We start from the raw sequence: 27,942 nt of genomic DNA, 5'->3' as shown, positions 1-27,942 counted from the left end.
AAGCACGACTCCAGAGCTTTATTTCAGTTTCTGGTCTTAGTTTTCAATCTGAGAATACACTCCCTATTGAATGGGAAGAGCAAAGCAAACAACATGTCTTTTCTCAGAAGGCAGCTTGCTCCGCCTCTAACGGCACAGAACTCCTTAGTACCACTGGTGACCATTATTCCTCTCGCTCCCACCTTCCCCATCCAGTACCAGTTGCCTTCCTGTTACACCTGGGGCCCACCTACTTCTGCTGTGGGAAAGCTTCTTTTCAGAAGGCTGGATGAGTTAAATGCTTTGCCTCTGGCCCTCTTCCTCACTTATCTTCTGACCTAAAAATACACCTAAGGTCACTTAAACTGATCTGTATGCTTATATTTATCTTAAACATTATTTTCAGGCTAAAAACTATGAGCTTACATACTGCAAATTCAGAGTGTTATTGACTATTACTAGTCAACAATTTTAAGATTGTAATATAATCCCATGTTTGTATGTATTATATAATTATAATACTTTATAAAGTAAGTATAATGTTAAAATGAATTATAGTCTTGCACACCAGTGAGATTTATTTTATTGAAATTCTTAATCAGAAGAGAAGGAACCAAAAAGAAAGTATTTTTGATCTTTTAGTCCTGACAGTCCTCTTACCCACTACCACAATATTACAGGGGAGTATATTTCCTCAAGATACTGCCGACACCACATGCCAAGTAATATTTCCACCCTGTTGCATAAAACACTTCTGTATTACTATTGCTATGTATGTTGTATTACTATGAAGAAACTAAAATGAAATTATTACGTTACAGAGAATCTGACCTGTGTCCTTTGTTACACGAAGAAGGCGTGGTACTTTCAGTCAAAACTGATAACTGCTAACAAAATCGTAGAAAAATGGAAGACTATCACGTTCATCAAGGAATGGCTGAGAAGAGTATCCCAAAGATGTTACAAATTGCAGTACAAAGTACCCATTACCATGAGAGGAAAATAAATGTACTTGCCATAATAGGAAAATGCAGCAAACATATGTATGTTAATTAATAATTCAACCCAAAATATGTCTTAACTATATGAATCCAAGTTCTGTCATATTTTAATAAAGAATATTTATATTTAGAGCTATAACCATGGAGAAAGATGAAAAATAAATTATGCAAATACTTCAAAGACATATAAACCTTTTTTTGTTCCAGGGCAGAAACATTGACTGACAAGCTGAAATTTTTTTCTTTGAGCACAGTTATTCCCAATTTTATTGTTTCAAGGCATTCTGCACATTTCTTTGAAGCATATGACAGCGAAACCTGTCCAAACAAGGACTGAGGTCTATCCGCACTGTGGTTTTGCTCTTGGATGGATCATTTTAATTCTATGACATCACAACAGTACGTTTTTATCTCCTGTATAAATCCTTGACTATAGCATCTCCAGACCATGTGACAGGTGAAAAGGAACTGTTTGATTTGAAGGATGAACACAGAGGCTGAATGGGATTTTTAAATTTTCTTTAAGCACAGGCTGTTGTTCTCCTTCTGAATTAAATCAACCAGTCTGGCAAGAAGCAAATCAGTTGGACAAACAGAGGATTTTAAACATCTTGAGATGGGCAATGGATCCAGTTCTGAGAGCAAGGAGTCGGCCAGGAGATCCAGAGAACTGGAAAAGAAGCTCCAGGCAGATGCAGAGAGGGAAGCCAGGACAGTCAAACTACTACTTTTGGGTAAATACAATAGAAATTGCTCATAACGCTTCTCCATTGAAGGGTTATTTTGCTTTGGAATTACATTTCAGTACAGTGAATTTCCCACCTTTCACTGTTTTATTTGAAGACAATCCTGTAATACACGCACAAGTTATTTTCTGGTTGTAAATAATCACAAAGTCACAAGAAACAGGCTGGAAATAGCCATGTCACTGCATGTATTCGATTTCAAATATTACAAATACTTGCCTTTGAAAGGATTTGATAAATGAGAAACTACTGTTAGAATAAATGTTATGATGCTTACATACACAGAACGTAGCACAAACTTACCTTTTGTATTTCAAGGATCTATATGCATTTGTTTGCAGCAGGATTAAGTAAGATAACGGGTTACACAGAAAATCCGCAGTTGTCACAAGGTATTGATACTGTTTGTTTTCTAAAGTCTTGCACTTAATTTTTTACAGAAGCAGAAAGTGACTTAGGAGGACTTTTTTCAATGTATAAAAAATATATTATGGAGCGTAGAATGGAAGATAATGAAATGAGATGCACACAGATGAGTGTTCTCACAGACAACTGCTTCTAATGCACACTATGATGAATTTATTAACAGCCAGCATATTTTCTTGATATAGCTTTATTCTTCTCTCTTTTTTTCCATGGTACTGCATAGCCTACAAGAAATAATCAAGAGCACAATAACACTGCCACTGTCTTAATATTTTTATGCTGACAGTATGATGCCTATTATTGAAGTTTACATAGATTGATTACAAATGAACAGAAAAATAGTCTTTGATCATTGAAATGTTTCTATTTTTTCCTTCATTGTAACCACAATGCTTACAAATGCTTTTAAACTGCCATTTATTCAGACTTAGCTAGATCCCTTAGATAAAGTAAATCGGCTTAACTCTCTTGTTTTGTATTTTATGCAAAAAGTCTATTTATACCTGTTGAGAATCTATTACAATTAATAAAGAAATAAGAGAAAACCCACAACCATGCAGGTTCCTCAAATAATAATAGGAAAGTAGCTGTTTGATACAGTTTATGTACCATCAGTATTCAGATGGTTTACAAAACTTTTCAGTCCAGCGGAGAATATGAGGATTTTCTGTGCCACCTTAATACAAAATATTGGCCCCACTGAGGCAAGCTTGAACCGGTCAGAAAACAGAATAACATTTTCATTTAAACTTCCACAAAGTTTCAATACTTTTTATACATTCTTACAAAAATGAATTGTTACACTGAGTTAGAACCAGGGTCCATCTACTCCAGCATCTTGTCTCTGATCTTACCCAACGCTGATCCATAAGGATAATGTAAGAAATCCTTTCAGAGGAATTTATAGGATAAAGAGCAATATATAAGATAAAGAGGAATTTATAAGATAAACAGTTTAATGATATATTTTGATCTTCAAGTTTTCATGACTTTGCAGTAGTATTGGAGGCTGTCTTACACCAGGACACAAACTAAATTACCCCTCCAGGAACATACGTATGTATTTAGTATTAGCAACTTCAGTTTTAAATGTTTCCTAATGTATGTAATCAGTGTTCTTCTGACACTATTAATATCAGTCTCAAGATGCCTTTAGTAAAATACTTTGAGATTAATTGCAAGCCATGTGGAAAAGATTTCTATTTCATTCATTTCAAACCTGAACATATTTTGGATTCATCAACTACACAAGCAAACTTTACCTGAGACAAGATGATCATTAGAATCTGAAATACTTTCGCTTAAGTCTTCTTTATAGAATAAATTTCTACATTATCTTCCTTTACTCATGTCACACATGATAAAGATTCAAATTTGTCAGCAGATAACATTTCCTAAGTTTTTTTTTCTCTGGGGAACTATTACAACATATCACAAGGACTTGGTAAAACACATGTTGAGTGAGTAAAGAAAAGATTATAGACCTAACAGCTTGAATTTTCTTGTTCTTAAGAAAAAAAAAGGGGGGGGGAATAAAACATGTGTCTGTTTTGAGCCTATTGCACAGCTAAAGTGAAAGTGTCTCTTGGACACCTGGAATCACAGCTGCTTAAGCAATGTGTATACAGGGCACCATATAGCACCCTCCATAGTCAACAGTGAAATGGACAGATAGGAGAATATTAAATCTACTATGTTCAGATCTGTATCTGTTGTCTTTCCATACCTCTGGGTGATCTCTGAAATACTCAGATCTTACACTTCATAAGTCAAAGGCAGCTCGATTCAAGCGAACCAGCCTAGCCCTACCTTAGTCCTAGGTTTCTGTTCATTCAGACCATGTGTTGCCTTTGTATTACAGACCAGATATCACCATTGTCTCTTTTGTAGTAGGCTGATGGGCAGAAAACACTCAGGAAAAAATGGATATGTACATCATAAGTTTTTCATTATGCTCTTATTCTTAAAATGTAAAAAAAAAAAAAAAAAAAAAAAAAATCTGACCATTTCTTGAGATTATTTAATATCTCGTCTGGTCTCTCTGCATCCTCCAACTGGTGCCTTTACAAAACAGAAATTATATCCAGAAAACAAAGACACCACATTTATTTATGTTGAGTTCCATGATCTGGGCAAACACATTATCTGTGTTGAGGTGATAATTTAGAGTTTATATGACATGCACATAAAACCTGCACATATAAACTGGGGGAGGGGAAAAATTATGCCATTTTCTGATGTTCCTCACTAGTTGTCCAGGAGCCACTTGAGGGTTAAGTCTTCCGTGTTAGGTATTCCTATGTTTTCAAGGCCATCCACCCCTTCACCTTGTCCACAAATCTAGCCTATACATATTTATACTTCAAAAAAACCCAGATAGTTTCATGAGTCTGGAACAAACTCCAAGGTGAAAGTTTTATTTCCTTACTATCAGGGTCATATCTTGCCTACCACACCACATGCGGTTTATACACTTTGTAGGAAGACAGCTTGCAATTTATTTGTGTGCAAAGTACAGCACACATTTCAAACATGGCCAAAACAGCTGATGTTCACAGTGAACCTTTCCCAGAAACAAGAACTTCACTTCTGTTGAAATGATCATTAAAACTTTGAACTTATTAGTTTTCATTGTATTAATCCATAGCCTCATTGTCTATGGTTTTCAGTGGCAGGACAAATTCAGCCTTACTTGAGCTGATCATCCTCAAGTCACTTTACCAAGAAATACTCACTTTTAGGGCACAGGTCACTGGATTTAATATAAATATATGCTTCAGGGTGTCAAAAATTGAAGCTGTTTGTTCGTTTGTTTGTTTGTTTTAGGTTTAGTAGTAAATATTTTTATTCACTGACTATAAGAGGTCTCTGACAAGTAGTGTGAATATAAAAGTTTATAGTATACACACTTAAAACCAGTTCAATGAATCGGTACTGTTGTGCTGAAGTCAGGCTTGAGTTCCTGTTACTAACACCTCCACTGGAAGTAAAGACTTTGAGCACAAAGTCAGCCCAACAAACCTATCGATTGGAATACACAGACTTTCTTTTTTTTGGGGGGGGGGCGGGGGGGGGTGAGAATTTAATGAGGGTTAGATTATCAAGCATTGGAACAGGCTTCCCAGGGAAGTAGTTAAGTCACCATTCCTGGAGCTGTTTAAAAGACATGTAGATGTGGTGCTTAGGGACATGGTTTGGTGGTGGACTTGGCAGTGGTAGTTTAATAGTTGGACTCGATGATCTTAAAGGTCTTTTCCAGTCTAAACGACTATGATTCTATGATCTTAGATCTTTTCTCTACTTTCTTTCTCTCATTGAGAAAGTTTGTTGAGTTTGGTAAGAGGACCAGGAAGATACAATTTCCAGTCTAGTTCACAGTTTCTAGGGCTCTGAATGGCAGGCAGAGTTGTAAACCTTTTCTGATTTTAATTTGAAGATTTTATTTTCCTGCTTTTTGCAGGAAAATGCTTTTATGTCATGGTCACTGGCATTTGTGACAGGTTTCAAACAAAATATTTAGGCAGTGTTGTGGGGTTTTTTTTTAATTTTTATTTTCTTACCTTTATTGCTAGAAACTTTCCTAAACCAAACCTTTACTTTCACATAAATAATAACAGTAAAGAGATATTAACTCTGAATCTGAGACACAAAAGCAGCTTAAAATATAAAAAAGAGACTTCTTCAATGGCTCAGCAGATGTTAATCTTGAAAGAGGCTTGTATTCTGTCCAGTTTCCACAACTATTCAAACAAATTCTACTTAGAAAAACAGTAACATCAAGTTACAGCTGAGGTCCTAGGTTCTGTTCTCCTTTGAATTTGAGAGATTCTCACCACCTTTCAAGGCACCTCCAGTTTTTTCTCTCTTTGGTCTCTGTGCCTTGGTGGCCTGCAGGGAAGGAGTAAGGTAGTCCCTGAGCACTGGAGCAATTCGTGTCAGGCTGCTGGGGGATGGCTCCTGTGCAGCTCAGTGCCTGCAACTGTGCCACATGGCACTTCGTTTTGCGTCCCCTCTGCAGCCCCAGTCTGGCCAGAAACAAAATGGACTTGGGACATGGCCAGGTGCAGTTTTAGATATCCAAAGCAAGAAGAAGGCAGGTTACAGTCTGCCAGAGTGCTGCGGGTACAGCACCTCGCTGAAGGTAGATGTGATATGCCCTGCAGCAGGATGAATGTGACCTCTGGGAAAAGCTGTGGGAGCAAACATCCATTGACCTTACCAGCACCGAGGACATCTTTCAGCTCCCAGGAGAAGGGCCAGAGCTTCAGGCACTGACCAAGATTTCTGTGCCTTTATCCATCTCAAGGAAACTCAGCATCCAAATAGAAACAGCAATCACAGGTAAATTTGAAAAAGCTATAGGATCTTAAATATGTGAAATTCAAAATACAGGCTATGGCATATTATCAGTGGTCTCTACCAGGCTGAGCTATAAATCTTCACAGTGAGAGAGTTTTTCAAAAGTCAGTTAAACTTTCCAAGCTTCAGGACAGGACCAAAGCTTGACCTAAGTTCTCACCTTTTATTCATAAATTCTGGGCTTCATTATAATTGCCCTTTTCACCGCCTCCTAAAGAGAAGCTACCTTCAGCTTCCCACGCAGGCATGTAAGGGTTATCATCATGCACTTTTGCCACTGTTTCTGCAAGTTGAAGGCTATTGTGGTGGGTGGAAACTCAGCCCTGTCCCTGCACTCCCGCCCTGGGGCCGGGCCCAAAGGAGCAGGCTGTACAAGAGGTGGAAGGAAGAAAGGAAGCAGGTGCAAGGTAAATTGTTTGTGACCCATTTCCTGGGGTGCAAATTCTGCTACAACTAACGTGATACTCCAGAGCGAAGCCAAAGTCTGAAAGTCATCTGTTGTTTAGATAAAGGCATTAACTGGATCACAAATTAAAAATGAGCAGAGGTAGAAAAATGCACCCAAAAGATATAAATTACGCCTCCCACTCTATTTCAACTTTGCTTTTCAGATCTGGAACTGCGGTTCATTTCTATATTATATTTCCTGGCATTTTTCCATGTGGTGAATGTATGCCCTCTCAGCACAGACTGCTCTCTTCCCTACAAAAAGTGTGTAGCAAACACTACCTTGCCAACAGGACTTTACCAAGTTCTTCAGAAGGGCACTGGAGGGATAATAAATGATCTACAGCAAATTTGCATTTATTCCAAACTGTGGCAGATGGCAGCATCAGACCATTTTACATAGGCTCATTTTTTTCTTGCACTTTCCGCCGTTCACATAATGGATTTTAGAAAATGCTTTGCGTATGGCTTGCTGTCTGTTGTGATTCATTCAAGTAAATTAATCCCTGTCATTTAAATGTTATTAGCTTTACAAAATCTGTTTGGAAAGTCTGTAATTAGTTTGTTCCTCAGTTAAAATAGCTATGCCCCAGATTTTCTCTTTTGTCAAAAGTACTTGACATCGTCCAGTAAGGCAAATGATAAGCTGCAAAGAGAAAAGCAGTGATGAATCCTGTCCCATGGATTCACAGTCAAAGTTGAATCCTCTCTTCAGGTGCTTTCAAAATCCAGCTCATTTAGCAGTTCTTGCCAAGACTCATCACTCTGACAGAAGATGATAGTCACGCTGATTTCCAGTGGAGAAGGTCCCTCCCTGCCAGCTCTGAGGATTTCCTGCAGAATTGTTCCCAAGCTGGATCTGCTGCTTTGCTCTGCAGTCTCCCCACTTCCAGCCGCATTACTTCATAGGAGAAGACCACGGAGCAAAGGAACTAACAAAACACCAGTGTCAAGACATTCGCTCATGTGCTGCCTCTGCATCATGAGCTAGACCACATGCAAGTCTCCACATTGTTTTTCCAGTTGCTCACAGAGCTGGCTAAAGGGCATGGAACTGGCTGGTTTGGCTCACAAAAGGTCACAATACACATTAAATGAGCAGCTACAAATCATGTAATGAGTGAGACACTGTGAAGCTGTAGTTTGTTCATGTTTTTCTGCCCATCTGCCAGACATGAAATCAATATGACCCATATTTTATTTCCTTGCTAAATTAAGGAGTCTATATTTTTCTCTTAATTGACCAAATGTTCTTCTCAAATGTCCTTTTCCTTTCCAGAACTCATATTTTTACCAGGATTTAATCCTTGTTAGGTCTGAAGGGACACTAGGGAGGGTTATAGTTAGTACAATGGGGATCTAAAACCTCTGCATGTCTCTTCATAGATACAAAAATCTGTGTTCCATAGAGTTATTTTTAATACTTGCTGCTTATTCATCTATCAATCACATCATTTTAACATTCCCCTTCTGCAGGTGCTGGAGAGTCAGGAAAGAGCACTATCGTAAAGCAAATGAAGTAAGTATATGAATATTCATATCAGTTGTTGAATTTGGTATTTGCAGTATAAGCTATCTAGCTAATGTCTTATTACAATATTTATGCTTATTTGAATAAAATGCAAAGAAACATCATTCAAATCAAGTTCTTATTCAACCACATGAAGGAAAACACAAAGTGACTAACACACACAGCTGGACTGGTAATCAAATCTGTCTGATCAAATCATGCACTGGTCCGACTCCTTACTGAAGACCAGGGAAGTTTCTTCATTGGCTTTGGCAGGAGTCACAGTCCTGTAGTGAGAACATGGATGTATGAGACAACCAGCCATGGCAGATCCACCCAGCCTAGCATCCTGTCTCCTGCAGTAGCTAATGAAGGATGGCTGCAGAAGATTGTCAGACCAGGCAAGCAAACACACAGTAACACTTGTGCTGGACAGTATTTGATGATCTGTGATTTAGGCACCATCCTGAACTGGAGATGGCACCTCTGTGTTCGGTAGCGCTCATTTAATTCATGACTATGTTTCTCTGGAATCTTTTTTGAACCAGTGTAAAATAATAACATCCACAATATTCTACAACATGTAGTTCCACAGTTCAATTGCATATGATGTGAATCATCTCCTTTTGTTCAATTTTATTTGGTTCTATTAATTTCATTCTATTTCACTGTACTGCAAGAGAAAATACTGAAGTACTCCCTCTGTAGGTCATTCTCGGTCTCCACAGACTTACTCCAGCTCCTGCCAGAGGCCAGAAAATTGTTCTCAGGTCTCCCGCAGGCCAGGTGAGAACATACTTAGCCACCAGCCTACGCAGTGGGCAGCTGCTACCTACCATCTAGCATGGGTAGGGACACTCATGAGTTTTGCAAGGGAAGTATCACCCTAAAAAGCTTTCATACAATAATGAATCTGGGGAAAAAACAGGCTGTACAAGCTCAAATGCAGAAATCCCTGTTCAAATTTAGACTATCTGGATAGGAAGATCTTGTGTCTGCACCACAAATCTACTGCAAGAATAATTACAGATATTTGTTCAAAGTACACATGATGCCCCACAGATTGAACTCAGTAGCTCTATTTTGCCTGGCTACAGAGGACGGTCCAATTTGTGTGGTGTCCGTTTACAATTTACTATCACAATATTTTCACATATAGTAAAGCAGGCTAATGCTACATTCATTCAAGTTATTCTTTTAAGGGTAGCCAAAATACTAGTCATGTATCTGGCTTAAACAGATAATCCACCTGAGTTCAAGAGACCGTTCTTACACAGGCAGCAAAAGCCTTCCTTCACTGTGTAACCTGCTAAAATATTGCTGTTATATCTAGCCTTATTTTCATAGACAGTGTTCAGGTCGGCTCCCTAGACCTGTCCAAACACAGAAAAAAAATTACACAGGCACTGCAACTGTTTAGACGTGACTCCACTTTCTAAGCACCGATCTCTTGCCGTGTAAAAATCAAGCAGTTTTATGAAATCAGTAATACTATTCCAAATTTAAATTCTCCTATTTCATATCTTCACCAATGCATTTAAAAGTTATTTATTTATCTATATTTATTATATAATATATTAATTAATATTTATGTTAATATATAAACATATAAATCTATATAATGCATATAAATTAAATATTATATATTTAATTTAAAGAGTTAATTAAAAATATTACGTCCTAAAAGCAATTTTCTACTATTTAATCTGCTCATTTTGTAATAAGACAGATGCAGAACCATCCATAAATACTTTGCTAACTTTTTTGTTCCATTTAAATGATGGATAACTATTTCTGTTTTGAGTTCCAATCAGGAGGCCCACCCTATTCAGCAAACCATTGAAATGTATTGTGCTCAGAGCTTCCCCAGGTAGATGCGGATTAAAGATGTTCCTCGGAGTTGAACACTTTAACAAGGCTGGTAACTTTTAACAGCAATGAGGAAGGGGCAGAAAGCTGCAAAGCTGAGAGCTATCTTTAAAGCCCTGTGCATTTATGAGCTATCAACCTGATCACAAATATTAATTATTTGACAGGAAAACTGTTCATGAAAATTACAATTTTTCATATAAAATGTCATCTTTCTGTCACAACCAAGGACTTTTTTAAAAGAGGTTTTTTAGTAAAAAAAAAAAATCAGTTATTAATTTTTTCAATTAAGCATAGCATTTTCTAGAAAAGACTGATAGTTGCTTACAAAAGAAATAATTTTGCTGAAAATACAATTTTCCACTAAAATCAGGGTAATTTTACTCCTATTAATACAATTTGCTAATTCATAAACCTCATTCTTTCAAGAGTGAAGGTTTCAGTCGAAGATAAATCCTTCCACTGAGCTTTGCACAATATCATCCGGTGATCAAAATATAAATATGCTGCAAGGCCCTAAAAAGGCTACGATGGTTATGAGGCAGAACTAAAAAGGAAAACTAAATAAGCTTCTCTGGAGCTCTGTGCTTCTGACTAGATCATTTCCAATGTGTGATCTAAGCTTTTTAAAACCAGGTTGAATATTTCTATGCAGTGCTCTAAGTTAGCAGTACAAACATACCACAAATAATTCAGTGAATGAACAGCAGGAAACTATTTGGTAACCCATCATGCCTTCTGAGACTGAATCTGGTGAGAAGCCCTCCTTTCATGAAAAAAAAAAACCAAAACAAAAAACAAACAAAACCCAGGAGATTAACTTTTTTTGTCCAATAGAAATATAATTTAGATACGACTGGTAGCCTAACACCTCATGCCTTCAGCATCCTGCATTTATTTTTTAAAGGTTGTTTATTTTTTCAAGGAGGATCAGGGAACAAAATTTTCCAGTTGCTAACATTCTCCTTCTGGCCACACAAGATGTCAGCCTGTTCTACAATCCTTCCTTAAAAATTACAGATCTTCAATAAAAGCAGCAAAATTCACCACCGATTTAACAGGTTGGCAAACATGCCTTCTGCCAGACGATGTAATTATAATAATTAAGAAAAAATAATAATAAAAAACCCATTAAAAGCCTCAGACAAAACCAAGTTTTCTGCCTGTAATTACAGAATCTAGTCGTATTTCAGAATCTTATATTTTCTTCCTTCCTCTGTTCTTCAAAGGTAAAAAAATAATAATAAAAAAAATTACATTAAAATGTAAAATAGCTATTTGTGGACTGTGTTAGGGCCTTTCCTTCTTTCTCATCACAGATTTTTGCAGCCACAGGCAAAACACCCACCCTCCCCAGAAATCCAGTTATGGCCACCGCTGTGAGACACACAAAGTAGTTAAACCAAGTTCATGTGCTTCATGGGATTTGCATTTCTAGCTACTTCATTCCATGATTTATAGATAATCTGCTGCTTTCACAGGTAGTGAGGGTAAGAGTGAGAAGAATATGCCTCGGTACCGGTGTAAGGGTACCAGATGGCATAACACAGCTCCCCTTTGTCTTTCTCCCAATTTCAACAGGATTCCTGTCATTTGAATCTTGGATTCATGCTGAACACAGCATTAAAAACCCCAAAGCTTCAAAACAGAGTTTATGGATTTGCCCAGTCGAGAAGTGATTGGGGAAGCATTTAGAGAACCCTTTTTTCCTACAGATGCTACTCCTACAGACACAAGAATGCAACTTTCGAATTTTCTGACACCCATCAGTCAGAGAGATGTTAAGACACATTCAGTTGTGATACGGGCTTTGTGCATGTGTGTGTGAGAGTGAATTATTTTCTGAAAGGGCTGGCTTCTCTCCTTGAAGTGAAAGTCTCCCCAGGACACACACCTATGTGCATTCTGGGCTAACCTGTCAGGTCCTTTCACGTCATCCCTTTCTGCCTGTGTAGCCCTGTCCAGACTGTAACTGTGGCAAGAGACATGGGGAAAAAAAAAAAAAAAACCAACCTCAAACCCCAGAAACGATTTATTTAATAACCTGGCTTTCATCAATGAATGACTGAGATGGGGAAGAACAGAGTTTGGTGTCTCTTAATTGAGAATACGCTACACCAAAACAGGTGGCGTTTTTCACAGCTCATGGACAAAGGTGTCTCTAAGTCATAATACAATCTGCAAAGTGATCTTGGAGAACTTTAACCGCATGCCATTCCCTATCAAGGAGAATTATGAAATTATAATCCTTCTGTCAGGGTTAGGTTAATTGAATTTGACTGTTAAGGTTCATTGTCCTTTGGAATACAGGCCAAATCCTCTGGAGTAATATCTATGTCCCCAAAGCCTGTAGATAACAACAGTAACACCTTTCAATAACTAGAAATTGTAACTGATGTACAAAGAAGTATTAAAGATTTTTTTTTGTTTTCTTGAGGCAGGATGTCACAGTGTAGAAATATTTCTGGAATAATTATTCCACTCTAGGTAAGATTCCAAATAAAAATGAGAATGATTACATGAGCAATGTGACAGCCCATGACTAATATTGTGCAGATGCCAACAATAAAATATTTGGGATCTAAGCAGCTATGCATACACAGGAATGGGCCTGGGTCTCGTTCTGGATTCATACATTATCTTATACTGATCCACAAGCCAAAAAACCAACATGTATTCACCAGACTGGGAAGCCAAAACCCAGCCTCATAAATTTTAACCTCACATAGTTGCAGGAACTGCTTTTTACCTGTTCCAGCAGAATAGGCAGATCAACCATTGATAAATGCTTTTCCATGGGCCAGATGGATTCAGTTCTTTCTCATGCTGACCACAAAAACATCTGATCCAACTTTTCATTGCTCTTTTTTTTTTTTTTTAAATGCATCTCATAAACTTTTTGTTTTCTATTTTTGCACCAGGATTATCCATAAAGATGGTTTCACCTACCAGGAACGCATGGAGTACAGATCCGTCATTTACAGTAATGCAGTGCAGTCTATCCTGTCTATCATGAAAGCAATGACTAAGTTAGGAATCAGTTATGAAAACCCAGCTAGAATTGTGAGTATGACACCCTTTCTCTTGAAATAAGCATCAGAATACATTTTTTTGTAGAGGCTGGTAGAACAAAGAGGGTTCAGTATTTGTTTTATGACAGTGAAAACTAAGCACTGCTTGACTTACATGTGACAAGATGTCCTTACTTATTTTTGTTTTCTCATGACTGATGCCTGAGGTCTAACCTTTGCATAAATAGTCATTTTGTTTGTTACAAAAGAAATGTTCAACTTGCAAAGACATAAAAAAACCCCCAACAACCTTTTCTTAGCTGCTTAGTCACTTACTTATTACTATTGAGAAATTAATAGATATTGCCATTTTATGAACAAACCTTGGGGCTCAGCCATGTAAGGAAGGATTATCTAGAGATGCTGGGAATATTTCAGTTTGGTATTGCTCCTGGAGCAGAGCCCTCCCCGTTGCATGGATGCAGCACTGGTGTACTGGCACTGCCGAGAGCCTGACCTTCCTGGCATAGTTAGCAATCCTGTGCACAAGCACATACAGCAAAAGCCACAGTAAGATCTGCTATCTTCTGCCTACCACCCTGAATTTTCAGGGACAGAAGGAAAAACAACTTTTCTTCTCAGTGCAATGATTTAGTCTATTGCCTATAATTCAGACCTTGACGAGAATTTCTCAAATGCCTGTCAGAATATCAGCTGGTTGCAGTTTTAGCGAATTCTGCCTATCCCCTAGAGGTTTGCCTTAGAGGGAAATACATTCACTTATCTGAAAGAGCTTTTCTTTTTCCAGAAGTCTACATTTCATTAAAATGACATGTGCTACTTTGACCCAAAAAATGATAAAACTTCAGACATTACTAAAGCTCATACAGTCCTTTGACGAAATATAAACTAAATGTTTTCTTCCCGTATACTTTTAAGAGTCCATGAATGCAAGTCATTCAAACAAACGTAACGGTGTCCAAATGCAGCACACAGCCAACAGGCCCCGTGTGAATGTGCTGTGACTTGGCCTGTCTCTCAATTGTAATAGACATGTGTACTGTGTGAGGACCCATCCACCAATCTACATGGCCCAAGACGGCCAAACCTTGCAGCACCTACCCACAGGCCCTGTGGCTGAGGCTCAGCCTCTGATATCCACTACGTGGGTCAGGCTCTGCCACCTGTAAATAAGTTATGTTCTGCCTGTGCCCCGGGACTTCAGTCTCTTTTCTCAGCCCTGCCAAACTTTAAACCTTCTGAGAGGTTTACACGTGTTCACTCATCGTCTGTCATCTATGCCACTTCTTTCATTACTTTCAAGGGATTTCACAGCCTGGGGAACTGGGAAGTGAAAACTTTTGTTAAATAGCTCAGTTAATTTCTTAGCATTACATATAACCAAATGCTGAAACTACAGGTTCTGTAAGTTTATCATTTCCAGCACAGTAAGCCTATTTTTATTGTCACTGGCAGAACAGGCCTCTAGGAATACAGTTGAATACACCTGTACAAACTATTTGCAGTGCCTGCCTTCTTTTCGCCCAGAAGCACATAAGACTAACCTGGTTCTGAGTTTTTAAAGAAAACAGAAATTTTGGTCACATTTATTTTCATCGGCAGTAAACATTGCCCTTTATTCCAAAAACAAACTTAGCTTACCTTTTCTGTAAAATCGTATGTCATTTAAAAACTTGAGTTGTTTTGATGTAAGCTTTGATTTCAGCTGGACTTTGTTCTTGCTGTGTTCTGGTCCCAATTTAGCTGCTTAAAGTCACCCAAAAGCAACGGATTTACCCATATTTCAGGACTGCCTGCAAATACCTCATAGTGGTCCTGAAAGTGCCTCAGCACATAATTTTGAACATCTGTTCTGGGGAGAGAGGTATTTTTTTCTTCCTAAAGTGCCATTGCAATTTATTTTTAATATGAAAATCATCTGAAGTCTGTCTAAATGCCAGAGAGAAACAAAACATTATATAAATCAAGGTTATGATTAACTCAGTCTGCCGCTATCTTCCTTTTTTACGTAAGAATCAAAATCCATAGTTGCCACCTTTTGCATAATAATCTGTGAATGTTTACCATATACCTGGATGGGCTGAGCTCAAGGCTTCTCGTTATAGGCTATTCAACCAGCAAACCCAACAGTGCAGGAGGATAGCTATAATCATTAAATGATATGTGGCAGCTTGAAGGAAGGAACATTCCAACTCATATCTTGAAGCTGAACAAGTGTGTGCCCTGGAGAGCAGCCCTGAAGACAAGGTGCACATGAGAAAGTGTGACTCAGTTCTGCTGATCCTGGCTCTGAGCAAGGATGAGGGTGTAGATGGAGCAAATTTAATGTAGAAGGGTAATTGCATGGCTGTCCTCCTTCGTCTTTCAAATTAAGGCCGTCCTTTAGTGGTTATTCCTTCCTTTTTCTTCTTTTTTTTTTTCATGCTAACTCAATTTCTCCAATAGTTTAGAAAACCTGCAGTGTTTTATTTTTGATCATTCTCGCACTTTTACAAAGTCTCCATAAATTGCAATTTCTATTGAAACATATAGTACATGCTTAAAACAAGTATTACAAATTACTGTGAAGATGTTTCATATTTTGGAATAAAAGATACTCCCTGCCAGAAGAGTGTCTGTCAGAATCCATTTATACTTTTGCAACTATTGACTGCAAGTCACTTCAGTTGTCTACTTATACAGCTAGGAAGGAATTATGTTCTATAATTATCCACTGCTCCAACAGTGTATCAAATGACCCTATTTTAATCATGCTCTTTATTTGCATTACATTCCTGAGCTGTTAACCACTGAGAAGAAATATTTTTAATGCAATAGATTACTTGAAGTATTTTTGGATTGACAGCAAAAGGAAGAAATTACTGAATAATACTTTTAAAGTACTTAGGATTTATTACTCAGTTGGAGGTTTCTTTTTCCAAATAAAAGAACATATAGGAAATAGTTATATTCACTTTGCCACATTTCTCACTGTGGCCTACAGCTAGAAATTTTTTCTTCCAAATACATTCAAAAATATATTTAGCTATATATTTCTGCTTTGATGTAGTTATATTTAAGCTTTAAATATTCTTTTTAATTTAGTTTTTGGTACCCCACTACTCTGTCTTACAATAAAAGCCTTCCTACAAGTCAAAGCTTTTGTGAATACCTATGGTAAGATGAAACTGAGCACCTGAATGAACAATAAAAAGAGGAAAACTGTATCATGTTTTAAGTCTAACCTTGGCACTGACTAAAGGGAAGTGAGCCTGTAGATGGATGCTAACATGCAAAGGCGAGTACAGCTACCTGGAAAAATCAGTGAAAATGAGAAAATTTGCCCCTGCAACTCCTTGTAAACTAATCATGTCTTCAAGGAGGTGGAGGGGCACAGTGTGCTTGCACAATATTTACTGTAGATTTTCTCTTTAGGAAGACGAAAGGAAGCTGTGTGCCATGGCAACAGCTCTGGAGGATGGCGACATGTCTTCTGAATTGGTTGAACTCATCAAACAACTGTGGAGCGATGGTGGGACTCAGGCCTGCTTCGCAAGGGCAGCGGAGTACCAGCTCAACGACTCGGCAGCCTAGTAGGTGACCCCAGCTGCAGGCGCTGAGCAGCTGGCCATTACCGTTATGGACAGTGTAAGAGGGCTTGTGACAAGACATCTTCCTCACATGCAGAATAAATGGCCTACAAAAGTTATTACTCATTAGCCTGAAAAAGAATGAGGTTGTTTGTTAATGTTTATAATAGATTAGAAATGTTTAACTGAAGGAAACAAGAGGAAACAAGGAACAAATTGTTCCTGTGAGCTTGTTTAAACTCTAAAAAAAAGAGCCTATTCTTTTCATATTCTATTCATATTTCTATTCTTTTTTAATTCAAAGATTGGCATAATGAGAGAAAGGGTGAACCGAAACAGCTTAGGTTTTACCTAGAGTTCTACTTTGAATGTATACATTTCAAGCTGCTAAACGTAAGCCTGGAGAAAACTGTAAACACTTGCCTATAAACTAACCTGGCTGCACAGGTGGTGTCACCGCCCCAGCATCCAGCCGCTCTTGGCCGGTGGTGCCACAGCCGCCCCCCAGCCCCACGGCCCCCGCTCCCCTGCTGCGGCCCGGGAGCTGGCAGGCAGAGAAGCACAGGACCAGGGCTGTTCAGCTCCAGCTCCACAAAGGGTCACCATTCGGCCAGGGTACATCTCCTCAATTAGATGTAGTCAAGCTTAGGCTTTTCAGGAGTCCCTGGTTTGGTTGCTCCACTGGCTACACTGGTCCTGCTTTGCTGCTTTCTCCCTAAGCTCACACCAGGCCAGCAAGGGAGGCTCAGAGTTCTCCCAGCCTGCTTAAGTCTGACTCTAGACCTAGGGCAGAGGGTTGTCCCAGGTGAGGTCCACCTTCCGAGAGGCTGGAGGCTTCTCTGCTCCTGCAGCTTCTCCTGCAGGCTGAGGGCACCTGCAGGGTGATCCCTCCGGGCTGTGGGGTGTCCCTTGTCCCTCCCAGGCCAGGAGCTGGGCGAACTGCAGGCAGCAACAGCTCGCTACCTGCAGAAAGCAGAAAGGATATACCCTGAAAATATTCAAAATTCTTCAGCTCTTTATATCTTCAAAACAAGAATGAAGACCTTCCTGCAAGATACTTAAAGGAAATATTGCCTTGCTGATCTGTGCCTGATAGGGAGGTGTTTTACGGCAGCCTTGTATTTCTATAGCAATGCTACAGAGCGGCGTGTGTTTTCCCAACACAGCCTCTCTGACCCAGCGCCACAAGCCTGTAACAAGTCAGTCATTATGATTAAAAAAAAACACTTCTTGAAATTAAAACAAACAAGCAAAAACCCCCAACAACAACAAGAAAAAAAAAAACAAAACAGGGGAAAATACCTGCTTACCCACTAACATTCTAAAGCATGTACACTATTCCTGGCAGCTTGGGTTTCATAGCCTAAATAGATGATAGTCTAAAGTAATTCCCTCTGAGTGTTATGGGTTGTGTCATGTTTCCACCTGCAAAAGTTTTCAGTATTTAAGGCAGCTAGTACATACTGTAAAAGAGCCAATAATCTATTTATTGCTACAGTTACATGAAAAACAACAGTGGTATGTTTTTCATCTGCTTGAACACTTCCGAAAATCCCACTAACGTTCTGTCTTCATCTGCTGGTACCTGATGCTTCTTGAAAATCTAGCCTTTCGCTCTGAACCATTAAAATCAACCTAATTTTTGCCCTTGATGCTGGGCTTCTAATGATCCCTTCAAAACTAGCTAGAGTCAATCAGCCATCTAATGCTATACTTCAATTTCTTTTAAAACCAAAACCCTGTTTCTCAGCTTCTGTGAATCAGTGTGGACAGAGTATTGATTTATACTGTGTAAACTCTGACTTTCTGAGTTACCTTCTCTTAGTCTTTTCATTATTAATTCATGCTAATGAAATTTGATCATTGCCTTTCCTCTGTGTGTTTTAATTGAGAAAAAAGAGATCTTTTGAATAATAGAAAATCCCCTGCATGACAAACTTCTTTTTTAGACTCACCTGGAATTAATCCTGTTTCAAGATGGAGTGATGGGTAAGGCAGGGGCAAAATCAGGGTTATAAATCATGATCTTAAAAGTCATTGTATAGTTACCAGTAGTTCATGGTGCTTCTTGCTTTCTCAGCCATTTGCCTCTCAGGCAATTGTCACCTAATTCAAGTTAAAGAAAGATCAAACATTTAGACTAACCTACTAGTTTGCATCCTCTCTTTTGCCAGTGGAGAGTCGGCCTGTAGTGTCCCCTTGGAGCTGCCTAAGACTCTAGGAAGAATCTGAAGGTGCCTCTCTTGCTGCATTAACTAGACAATTAACTTCATCTAAGTTTTTATACAATTACAATTGGCTGTGTTGAAATAGATTCAGGTATTTGTGACTAAGAAGTATCAGATATTTATAACGAATTTTATATACTAGTGTTTATTCTAGAGCTTACATGTTTTATGAATTGCAAAATGTCTTGTTTCTGCCTTCCACTAAGGTGAGCTGAGATGAGTTTGCCTCAGGTTCTACTCAGAGAACCAGAGATATATTGCATTTTTTTAAAAAAACAGGCTGTTTCCTAGACTCAAATGATGGGCAAACATTTAAATAATCAGATCAACTCCAGTGCTCCTTGTTATTTTAAAATAAGAAAATCTCATTTTCAAGCATTACTTACGAATCTCCATTTGGAAGATTCTAACCTTTTAAAAATCTTTTTAATTTAATTTTTTTTTTTTATGGAAGTATTAAATATTGCAGACAAGGATGGTGAGCTGTGAGTTTTGTTTGGGTAGTTGTCTGGATAAAATGAACAGCAGAACTTCATGCTGGGCAGACTTTGTTAGAGAAGAACAAAAAAAAAAAAAAGCATGAAGCCTAATAAATATTAGAGAGACTGTGCTCTGTTTGTCAGAGACAAGAAGCTACAAATGGAAAGGTTCCAACTGGGATACCAAAAGCTTGAAAATTCTTCAATGACTTTATGTGGTTCCTTGCTTTTGGCTTTGTTCTTTATTTGAATATTAGTAGTTAAAAGGTAGGAATCTACCCAGACATCACCACTTCTTTTCCTTTTGTCAGTTCATAACCTCTTTACACAGACTCCTAGACCAGACAGTAAGATTCATAGGCTCTATCCAGCCATTTCAAGAAAGTTGCGTGCCCCTGGAAGAGACAGGAGAAGGGCTGGTGGTAGGACAAGAACAGGCTTCAAGGTCAGAGTTGGATTCCCATTTCATGCAGGTTTTATCTCTGTATGCCAGATGTAAAACCAGATAGCCTACTCTTTTCCAGGGGGTTGTGAGAGCACTAACCTAGGGGGTCCTCAGCTTCATTGAAGCTTCTGGTTTTGATTACAAAATCATTTTTTTGAAAAAAATTACCATGTACTTTCCTCTTGTAAACTGATAGGTCTACAGAGAAACAGCCCCTAAATGTGAATTCCTCCAAAATGTTATGTCTCCCCTTTCACGTAGGAAGGAAGATACTGTTACAACAGGTCTGATAGTATGTGATAACTTCTGGTCAATCTGCTTCTGAAAGACGTTTGCTTTCAGGACAGGTTCGTCCCCTGTGGTGGCAATTCCCACTTGCTGACAGCAAATGGACAAAACCCCTTTCCTGACAAGGTGGGCTTTTACCATCCCTGAGGAAAACGAGGATTTTCCTGAACTGAAAATTCTCAGAAAGATGTTTATTATATACACCTAAATTACACTTCTATATATAAGAAGAAAAAGGAAAAAAAGAGAAAAAGAAAGCTTCTGGATTGTGGATCTAGGTTGTATAAAATCCAAGACTATGGTATTTAAATGTGTAATTTACATAAAATACTTAAAAGCAGCTCAATAGGAAGCGATTACATAATATTTGTTTTACCTGTTGAATTCACCAGTCACCATTTCCTTTACTCTCCTTAGTTACCTCAACGATTTGGATAGGTTATCAATGCCGGACTACGTGCCTAGTGAGCAAGACGTTTTGCACTCCCGAGTGAAAACAACTGGGATTATAGAGACTCAGTTTTCTTTCAAGGATTTGAATTTCAGGTACAAACCCCATATCTGACAGTTTTCTGTGGTTTTATCTTAAGGATTTTCTTTGAAAAGTAGTGACCTATTATATTATTGGTAATCCCGCTGTAATATACTTGAATTCACTCTTATTAAATATTTGAAAGAGCTGAAAAAGCAAGATACTTTAGTACCAGTGCTCCAGTTTTAAGCATATAATGGATCATTATTAAGTGATCTCAGAATATCAGGTTCTAAAAGGTCATTTTTACATATGTGTCTAAAAAGCATTATTTGTATCCTGCCATTTGAATAATCGTTTGAGACATTTATGAAATTTGCCTACTTTAATGTCCTTAACAGCATGCAAAACATTTGATGACTACTAATTTGAATGCACTCTCAACCTTTCACTCTCTTCTTTTGAGAACGGAAATAACTGCTCTTAACAATGGAATGCATTACAGTTGGCAAAAAAATAGTGATTTCTGTCCCATGGGAAATTTCAGTATTAGCATGCATGCTTTCATGCTCATTTAAGATAAAAAGCAAAATGTTAAAAAAAATCTTGAATATAATGTGTCTTGAGAAATTTGACTGAAAATAATTGACACTTTTAGATACTCAAGATTTTGTTATGCTTGGTGAACCAATTAAAAACATCTAATTCCACATGAAAATTTATTTGAACAAATTATGACAGTTTCAGTGTTCTATAATGCTTTTCTCTATGGATTGGATTCTATTTCATTCTTAATTTAAATGTTGAGGTGTATATTGAGGAATGTAGTCTATAGAAGAAATTGTCTGTACAGTTAGACAAGTGTATCCTCTAAAAGTGTAAAAGCACCAGGATCATAAATTTTACATTTTTCATTGGCTTATTTTTTTTTTCTAATGTGGCAATTAACAGCCCCAAAACCATCTATGCTGCCACACAGATGCTTTGACATAATAGAAATTACATATACAACATAAGACTCAGAAGTAGATGCCCTGCGAATAATTTATTATCTCCTATTAATACACTGGTCACACATTAAAATTAATCACTTATCCACAAACACTACAATGCGATGTCATAGACATCATCTTCTTTTTCTCTGATTAACGTATTTGCAGACAGCTTTGTATGTTGGAAATCTCAGCACCTTCAGTTACAGTCATAGTTTATGTAAGAAAATCAGGATGGAGAAAGAAAATCATCAGAGTGCAAACCCTCTTTGACATGAATGTTACCAGTCCTGATATTAGAATATCAGGATTAGCATCTAGGTCCAACTGAAATGCAGCACAACTGAGAATTGTTACCTAAGTGTCTGTAAACAAGAGGAAGGCTCCTAATGCCACCACAAACACAAAAACCACTGTGTTTAGCCTCTCTGCTACACATCACAGTAATGGTATGTGAGTAAATTCATTGGTGGTTTTAAGCACTTGAGTAACACCAGTTAAAATCACTACAAAATAGTCTTGAGGGTTTTGAGCTGCCATACGGATGCAAAGCAGCTATAAATCCCTCTTAACCAGTCAGTTACTGCTACTTTGTATTGCCAGAGCAACGCAAAACAGCTGGGGGATCCTGATGACTCTGCATTTTGATAAGTACCATAGAAACAACTATAAAGAGAGGAACACTTCCACATTCAGAGTGAGTTTTGGTTGAAATATACTTCAAAGAGGCTTCGGGTCACAAGCCATACATAGATTAAAAAAAACATGAGCAGATGCCTCAATCACTAAACACTTGTCCCTCTTCTGAACTGAATGAGGCAGAAAACATTTTGTATCTGTGCAGTAAAAGTCTAAATCCCAGTACTGCTCCAGGGAACTGAATTACAGTTGCACAGGCAACAGTTCCTGTTATTTGCTGTCTTCTCAGTGGTTTCTTTGCTGGTTTAGTATAATTTAGCTTTCTTGAGCTCTTCAGTTTATTTCACTAACATTGGTTTTGATTTCCAGAGCTCACAACATAACTAAAATATTTTTAAAAGAAGGTCTGATCCTCATAGGTCCTCTCCTGCTGTTGTTTCCATTGATGTGCTAGTCGGAGTTTTACTAAAATCAGGCAAGCTTCAGTCTTCAGGTCTCACTATATATATCATTAGGACAAATATACAGCTAGCACCATATCTCTACCTAAGTTTTCCAAGAGCAGTGCTGGAAAAATATAAAGCTTTCAAGGCTAACTCTGACTGTCTTGGTAAACGAAAAAGATCATCTCAGAAATACATTTTCTACCAGTCACAGAGGGACTTCATTTCTACATGTGCTTATGTTAAGTTTTGGGCTGACATGAGAAGAGCTAAGTAAACTAAGGTTAGTACAACAAAAACTGCTCATAAGCATTGCCTCTGGCCTTGATCTTGCTCTATTTTAACTGACTTCTCATAAATATTCACAAGGACATGCTAAAAGTTTGCAGGCAGTGAATACAGATTTGTATGATGACGTATGCTTGCAAAACTTCACTGCAGATTAAATTTTGAAGCTTTTCCCCACCCCATAACCCTGATTTCAGTTACATACCACAAATCAAGGAAGACATGTAATGGCAGGTGACTTTTGGGTGCTAATCACAACCAAAAGTCAAGGCCCTTTATTCATACTGACATCATTCTTCAGTAGGCATACTGAACCCAGTGAAGATATGCTTGGAAGAATGCCATTACTATTAAAACCTTGCTCCACAACAGCTTTCTGATTTCCTAATAATTCACATTTATGGACACCCAATGATCAGATAAAGAGACAAAATGTACTAGAATTTTTTTTTTCTCTAATTACTCCTCAGCTGCAGAAACAGTTCCAGCATTGGGAAGGGTTTCATTTCTTCTAAGCAGGATGAAAAATGATAAACAATAACTTTTGTTTCCACCAGCTGCAGTGCTGATGGTGAAGAAAACAGAGGATCAATATACTGCAAAAAATGCTGTTTCAGTAACGAATTATTCTTGCTCTGTTTATTACTGACATGATTTTTTTCATTCTGAATCCCAATATTTTCATTGCTATAAAAACTGAGTTGTGTTTCATTTTCAGATACTGAAGGAGATACATCCAGAGAGTAAGATCTAATGCATTTTCTTGAAGGAAGAGATAATGCAACAGGGGATTAGGTTTTACAGTTATAAGTTCAACAACAGGCAGCACAGGGAAAAGTCATTGTGCACACAAGTGAAAACAGAAAAATTAAGGGTAGGATAAATTTGATTTTTCACATGTTTTTCCTCTTTTCTAATGCACTTGAAAAATGTTCAAGTTTGGCACCTTTTATTTCAGAAAACTAGTGAAAAGAAAGCACTATCTATCCCTTGTCACTGAAGAACTGCAAATCTAAATGGAATTTTGAAAGCTAGTGCTAAGCAGAACAATGGCAGCTTTGACAACAGCTCCATCTCAGCTGGGCCCTAACTAGGGTCCTAACCAGGTCCCAGCTCGGTATGCTCAGCTGGCTTTGGACTGCAATATAAAGTCCATAAAAATTCTGTATGATTCTACCCAAAGTAGTAATTTCTGGCAAAGACTGAAGGAAATTAATGCAGAGGAGGACAGCCCTACATTTTTTTCCTCTCGGCAAATAAAGGGATTCTTGCTCTCCATGAATTCCTTCTTAAACAGCAACTAATGAGATTGATAGGGCAAAGACCACATACACACAAACATGTGCTGCAAGTCCTTTAGCTAGCAAAGTGATCGCACCAGGGCAATGAATAGATGACTGTTTTATTCAATTAAACACAGCCAGTGGGTCAGCCTGTGACTGGGTTCCAGTCGCATGCCTTACGGATCAATGTGTCAGTTCACTACAAGCAAAACTATGAAGTAAAAAATGACTCTGGATTTGAGGGTCTTTTGTCGCTGTTTCGCGTACGAACTCTGTCCTGAACAAATCCTTGCCTGCAGAGCTTACTTCTGCACTGAGCTTTTACGTAAAGCCCCATTTCCTCAACGCAGAGTGCCACCTGAAAGTACTGAATCTATTTCCTATATGCAGGTATTTAAGCCTTTATGTTTCATTTTATGCCCACTACAAAGCCACAAATTATAAATAGTATGCCTTGACCTGCTGGGAATAGAAACAGACCAATATTTGGAAAAGCTAGATATTTGACTGTCATTCATCTCCAGTTGCACTCTGCACATTAACAGCACAACTATGTCTTTATTAGACAGTGCTTTACATTGTACTTATATTCTTTTTTCTCCAAAGGATGTTTGATGTGGGTGGACAGCGATCAGAGAGAAAAAAGTGGATTCATTGCTTTGAGGGAGTTACTTGCATCATATTCTGTGCTGCACTCAGTGCCTATGACATGGTTCTGGTGGAAGATAAAGAAGTGGTGAGTCAGAAGAGCCAAAAAACCCTTTTGCTGCTAAGTTTTAATGTACACTCTGATGGCGTATCAGAACTATTCCTGTTCCCTGATAACCATTTAAAGGCTATTATGCTGTATTGGTTCTTTCCAGTAAAGAACATTACAGTAAAAATGACATATAGGGATGAGATTTGTCAGTCTCTCATGTTTACCTTTTGCATGTCAACAGAACAGAATGCATGAAAGCCTTCAGTTGTTCAACAGCATCTGCAACCACAAGTGCTTTGCAGCCACTTCCATTGTGCTGTTTCTAAATAAAAAAGACCTCTTTCAAGAGAAAATAAAAAAAGTTCATCTGAATATCTGCTTTCCTGAGTATAATGGTAAGTTTGGGGTTTTCAGAAGAAAATACATTTGGATGACTGGTGTAGGAAGTGCATTCAAGACTGAGACTTTGACTCAGGTCACCTATATATAAGCATTTAAAACCTAAACATCTTATCTAAGCTACTAGCCTTTCTCTCAAAAGAATGGTGGGGGACAGACATGGCCAGAACCCAATTAGTCCCACCTACTCATCATGCTTATCCTAGGGTGGGGTTATCTCTGGAGATGCTTATTTTTCTCCACTGGTGGTAGAGGAAGCTGAGAGAACTAAAAGTTTCAGATGGTTGAACGGTGGTGTCATGAACCCAGCCAGTATTTCAGTAAAAGTTAGTGGCTTATCACTCACACACACCATAATTGAATCCAAGTTTTCTGACATTATTTTGGAAACCCATTCCATAAAAGGAAGTTTGCCTCTTTCTGTATGCCACGGTGGTGTCTATGGGAAATAAGAAACAGCAGCTGTTCCCAGCTGATGCAAAAGAATATATGAGGCTATATCAGAAAGTGCCAGAAAACAAAACAAAATCTGTTGGTATTTTAGTATTGACCTAATGTATTTGGGGTAGGGAGTGTCCAGAATTAAACATATTTAAAGCAATATTATAATTATTATTATTATTAGAAAATGGGTTCTGTGCACTTCCTGAAAACCAGCTCTTTTGCTCTGTTGCTGAGGACGCATCAACACTGCAACCCGAAATTGCTCAGTGCTTCACTGGGATAATCAAACATTATGTGCCAGACTCAGTGGAGCTATGCCACTTTACACTGCCTGAGGCTTCAGACAGGATGGGAGCCAGCGAGGGCTCTCAGCAGCAGCCTGCCTCCAGGAGCCTCATCCTGCTTCAGACCCATAGCAAGTCCACCATGCCAGTGTCCACGCCTGCTGTTGTTCTAAGGGACTACTACTGAAAGGCAGAAAAGCTGTGTGAAGAAATTATGACTGAACATTCAAGCATCTAATTTTTTCCCTTTTTCTTTCTTCATTTCTTTACCGCTTCATTTTTTGTACGTCCCACCAGTTTCATCACCTGATTCCCTTTGAATTTAAGCTCCTTCCTTTTTTTCTTTTGTTTTTTGCACTTTCTGCTCTCTCGCTAAGGTCTTTAACTGTTTCACCCTGACTTACTCAGGAGCATTTCAATTCAGAAATATAGACTTCTGGTTAGACATTAAAATTTCAATTTAGGTGGGCAATTTAGATACAAAATTTTCATACTTAATGCATGAAGTTCATTCCCTTCAGACAAAAAGAAAGAAAAAAAGAAAGGAAAAAAAAAGAATTCTTGTTTCTTAGCAGCTGTGAGGAACCACCAGTTGAAGTGTCTTCTCTTCCTTTTACTGTTTTCTCCACCAGGATTAAATACATTTGAAGATGCTGGAAATTATATCAAGAAACAATTCCTAGACTTAAACATAAGGAAAGAAGATAAAGAGATATATTCTCACTTGACATGTGCCACAGACACCCAGAATGTCAAGTTTGTATTTGATGCAGTCACAGACATAATAATCAAAGAAAATCTGAAAGACTGTGGGCTTTTCTAGCAATTCAGCCCCTTGCTCATGGCCTGACTTCATCTCTCGTCACTTTCTTCATCCTGTGTGCTGACTGAAATAAGAACTCTAGGGAAGAAACAATATCAATTAGACCAGGGGTCCTCAAACTACGGCCCGCGGGCCGGAAACGGCCCCCCAGGGTCCTCAATCTGGCCCCCAATATTTACAGATCCCCCCGCCAGGGGCTGGAGGGGAAAAACCAAGCAGCCGCAGATGGCTGCCTGCCACTTCATCCCCACGCTGGCCCCCTGGTTAAAAAGTTTGAGGACACCTGAATTAGGCTTTTATTAGCTCTCAGTTGAAGCCTTGGGTATAGCCTGAGCATTGCAGACCAACACTGACTTTCTGCATGTCCTAAGAAGATTGAAAAAAATGTTCCTGCTCCACAGAGATGCCAGCTGCTGATAAATCCTACTGGAATAAAAAAGAAACTCCTATTTAATCAATATGAGTTGAAGAAAATCAGCACTTCTCAGGGGACTGGGGACACCTCACTATCCTGTGTTTTCGAGTGATGGGAGAAAAGAAAGATAATATGTAACAAATAACTGACTTCTATTTATATTTCAAGCCTTAAGAAAGCTAAAGCGTTAAACAGCATCAATATATCACTTCAATTCAGTACTCTCTTGTTTTAATGTTACACACTAAAACTGACATACCATTAATTCAACAAAGGTAAACCCCCTGCACTTAACTGGTGTATCACAAAGAGCATTGCAAACCTAAATGTTTGATTATACTGTTTTGCTAGAAGAGCTGAGGAATACATACATAAAAACTGC

The 27,942-nt window shown here is 38.3% G+C and overlaps 1 protein-coding gene across 1 annotated transcript; it reads left to right on the top strand.

Annotated features, from left to right (window-relative positions):
* Positions 1 to 411: 411 nt before the first annotated feature.
* GNAT3 (G protein subunit alpha transducin 3) lies at positions 412 to 27,145 on the top strand. The gene is made up of 8 exons (XM_005243467.3): positions 412 to 1,714; positions 8,435 to 8,477; positions 13,259 to 13,400; positions 16,784 to 16,941; positions 20,796 to 20,924; positions 25,102 to 25,231; positions 25,437 to 25,590; positions 26,955 to 27,145. Exons 1-8 carry the CDS (start codon positions 1,597 to 1,599, stop codon positions 27,143 to 27,145), a joined length of 1,065 nt encoding a protein of 354 aa, XP_005243524.1. The 5' UTR covers positions 412 to 1,596.
* Positions 27,146 to 27,942: the final 797 nt, after the last annotated feature.

This window comes from Falco peregrinus, chromosome 6 (assembly GCF_023634155.1).
Source record: "Falco peregrinus isolate bFalPer1 chromosome 6, bFalPer1.pri, whole genome shotgun sequence".
Classification (NCBI taxonomy): Eukaryota; Metazoa; Chordata; class Aves; order Falconiformes; family Falconidae; genus Falco; species Falco peregrinus.
The sequence above is the reverse complement of the archived record's forward strand: the minus strand, read 5'-3'. Positions and strand labels throughout refer to the sequence as shown.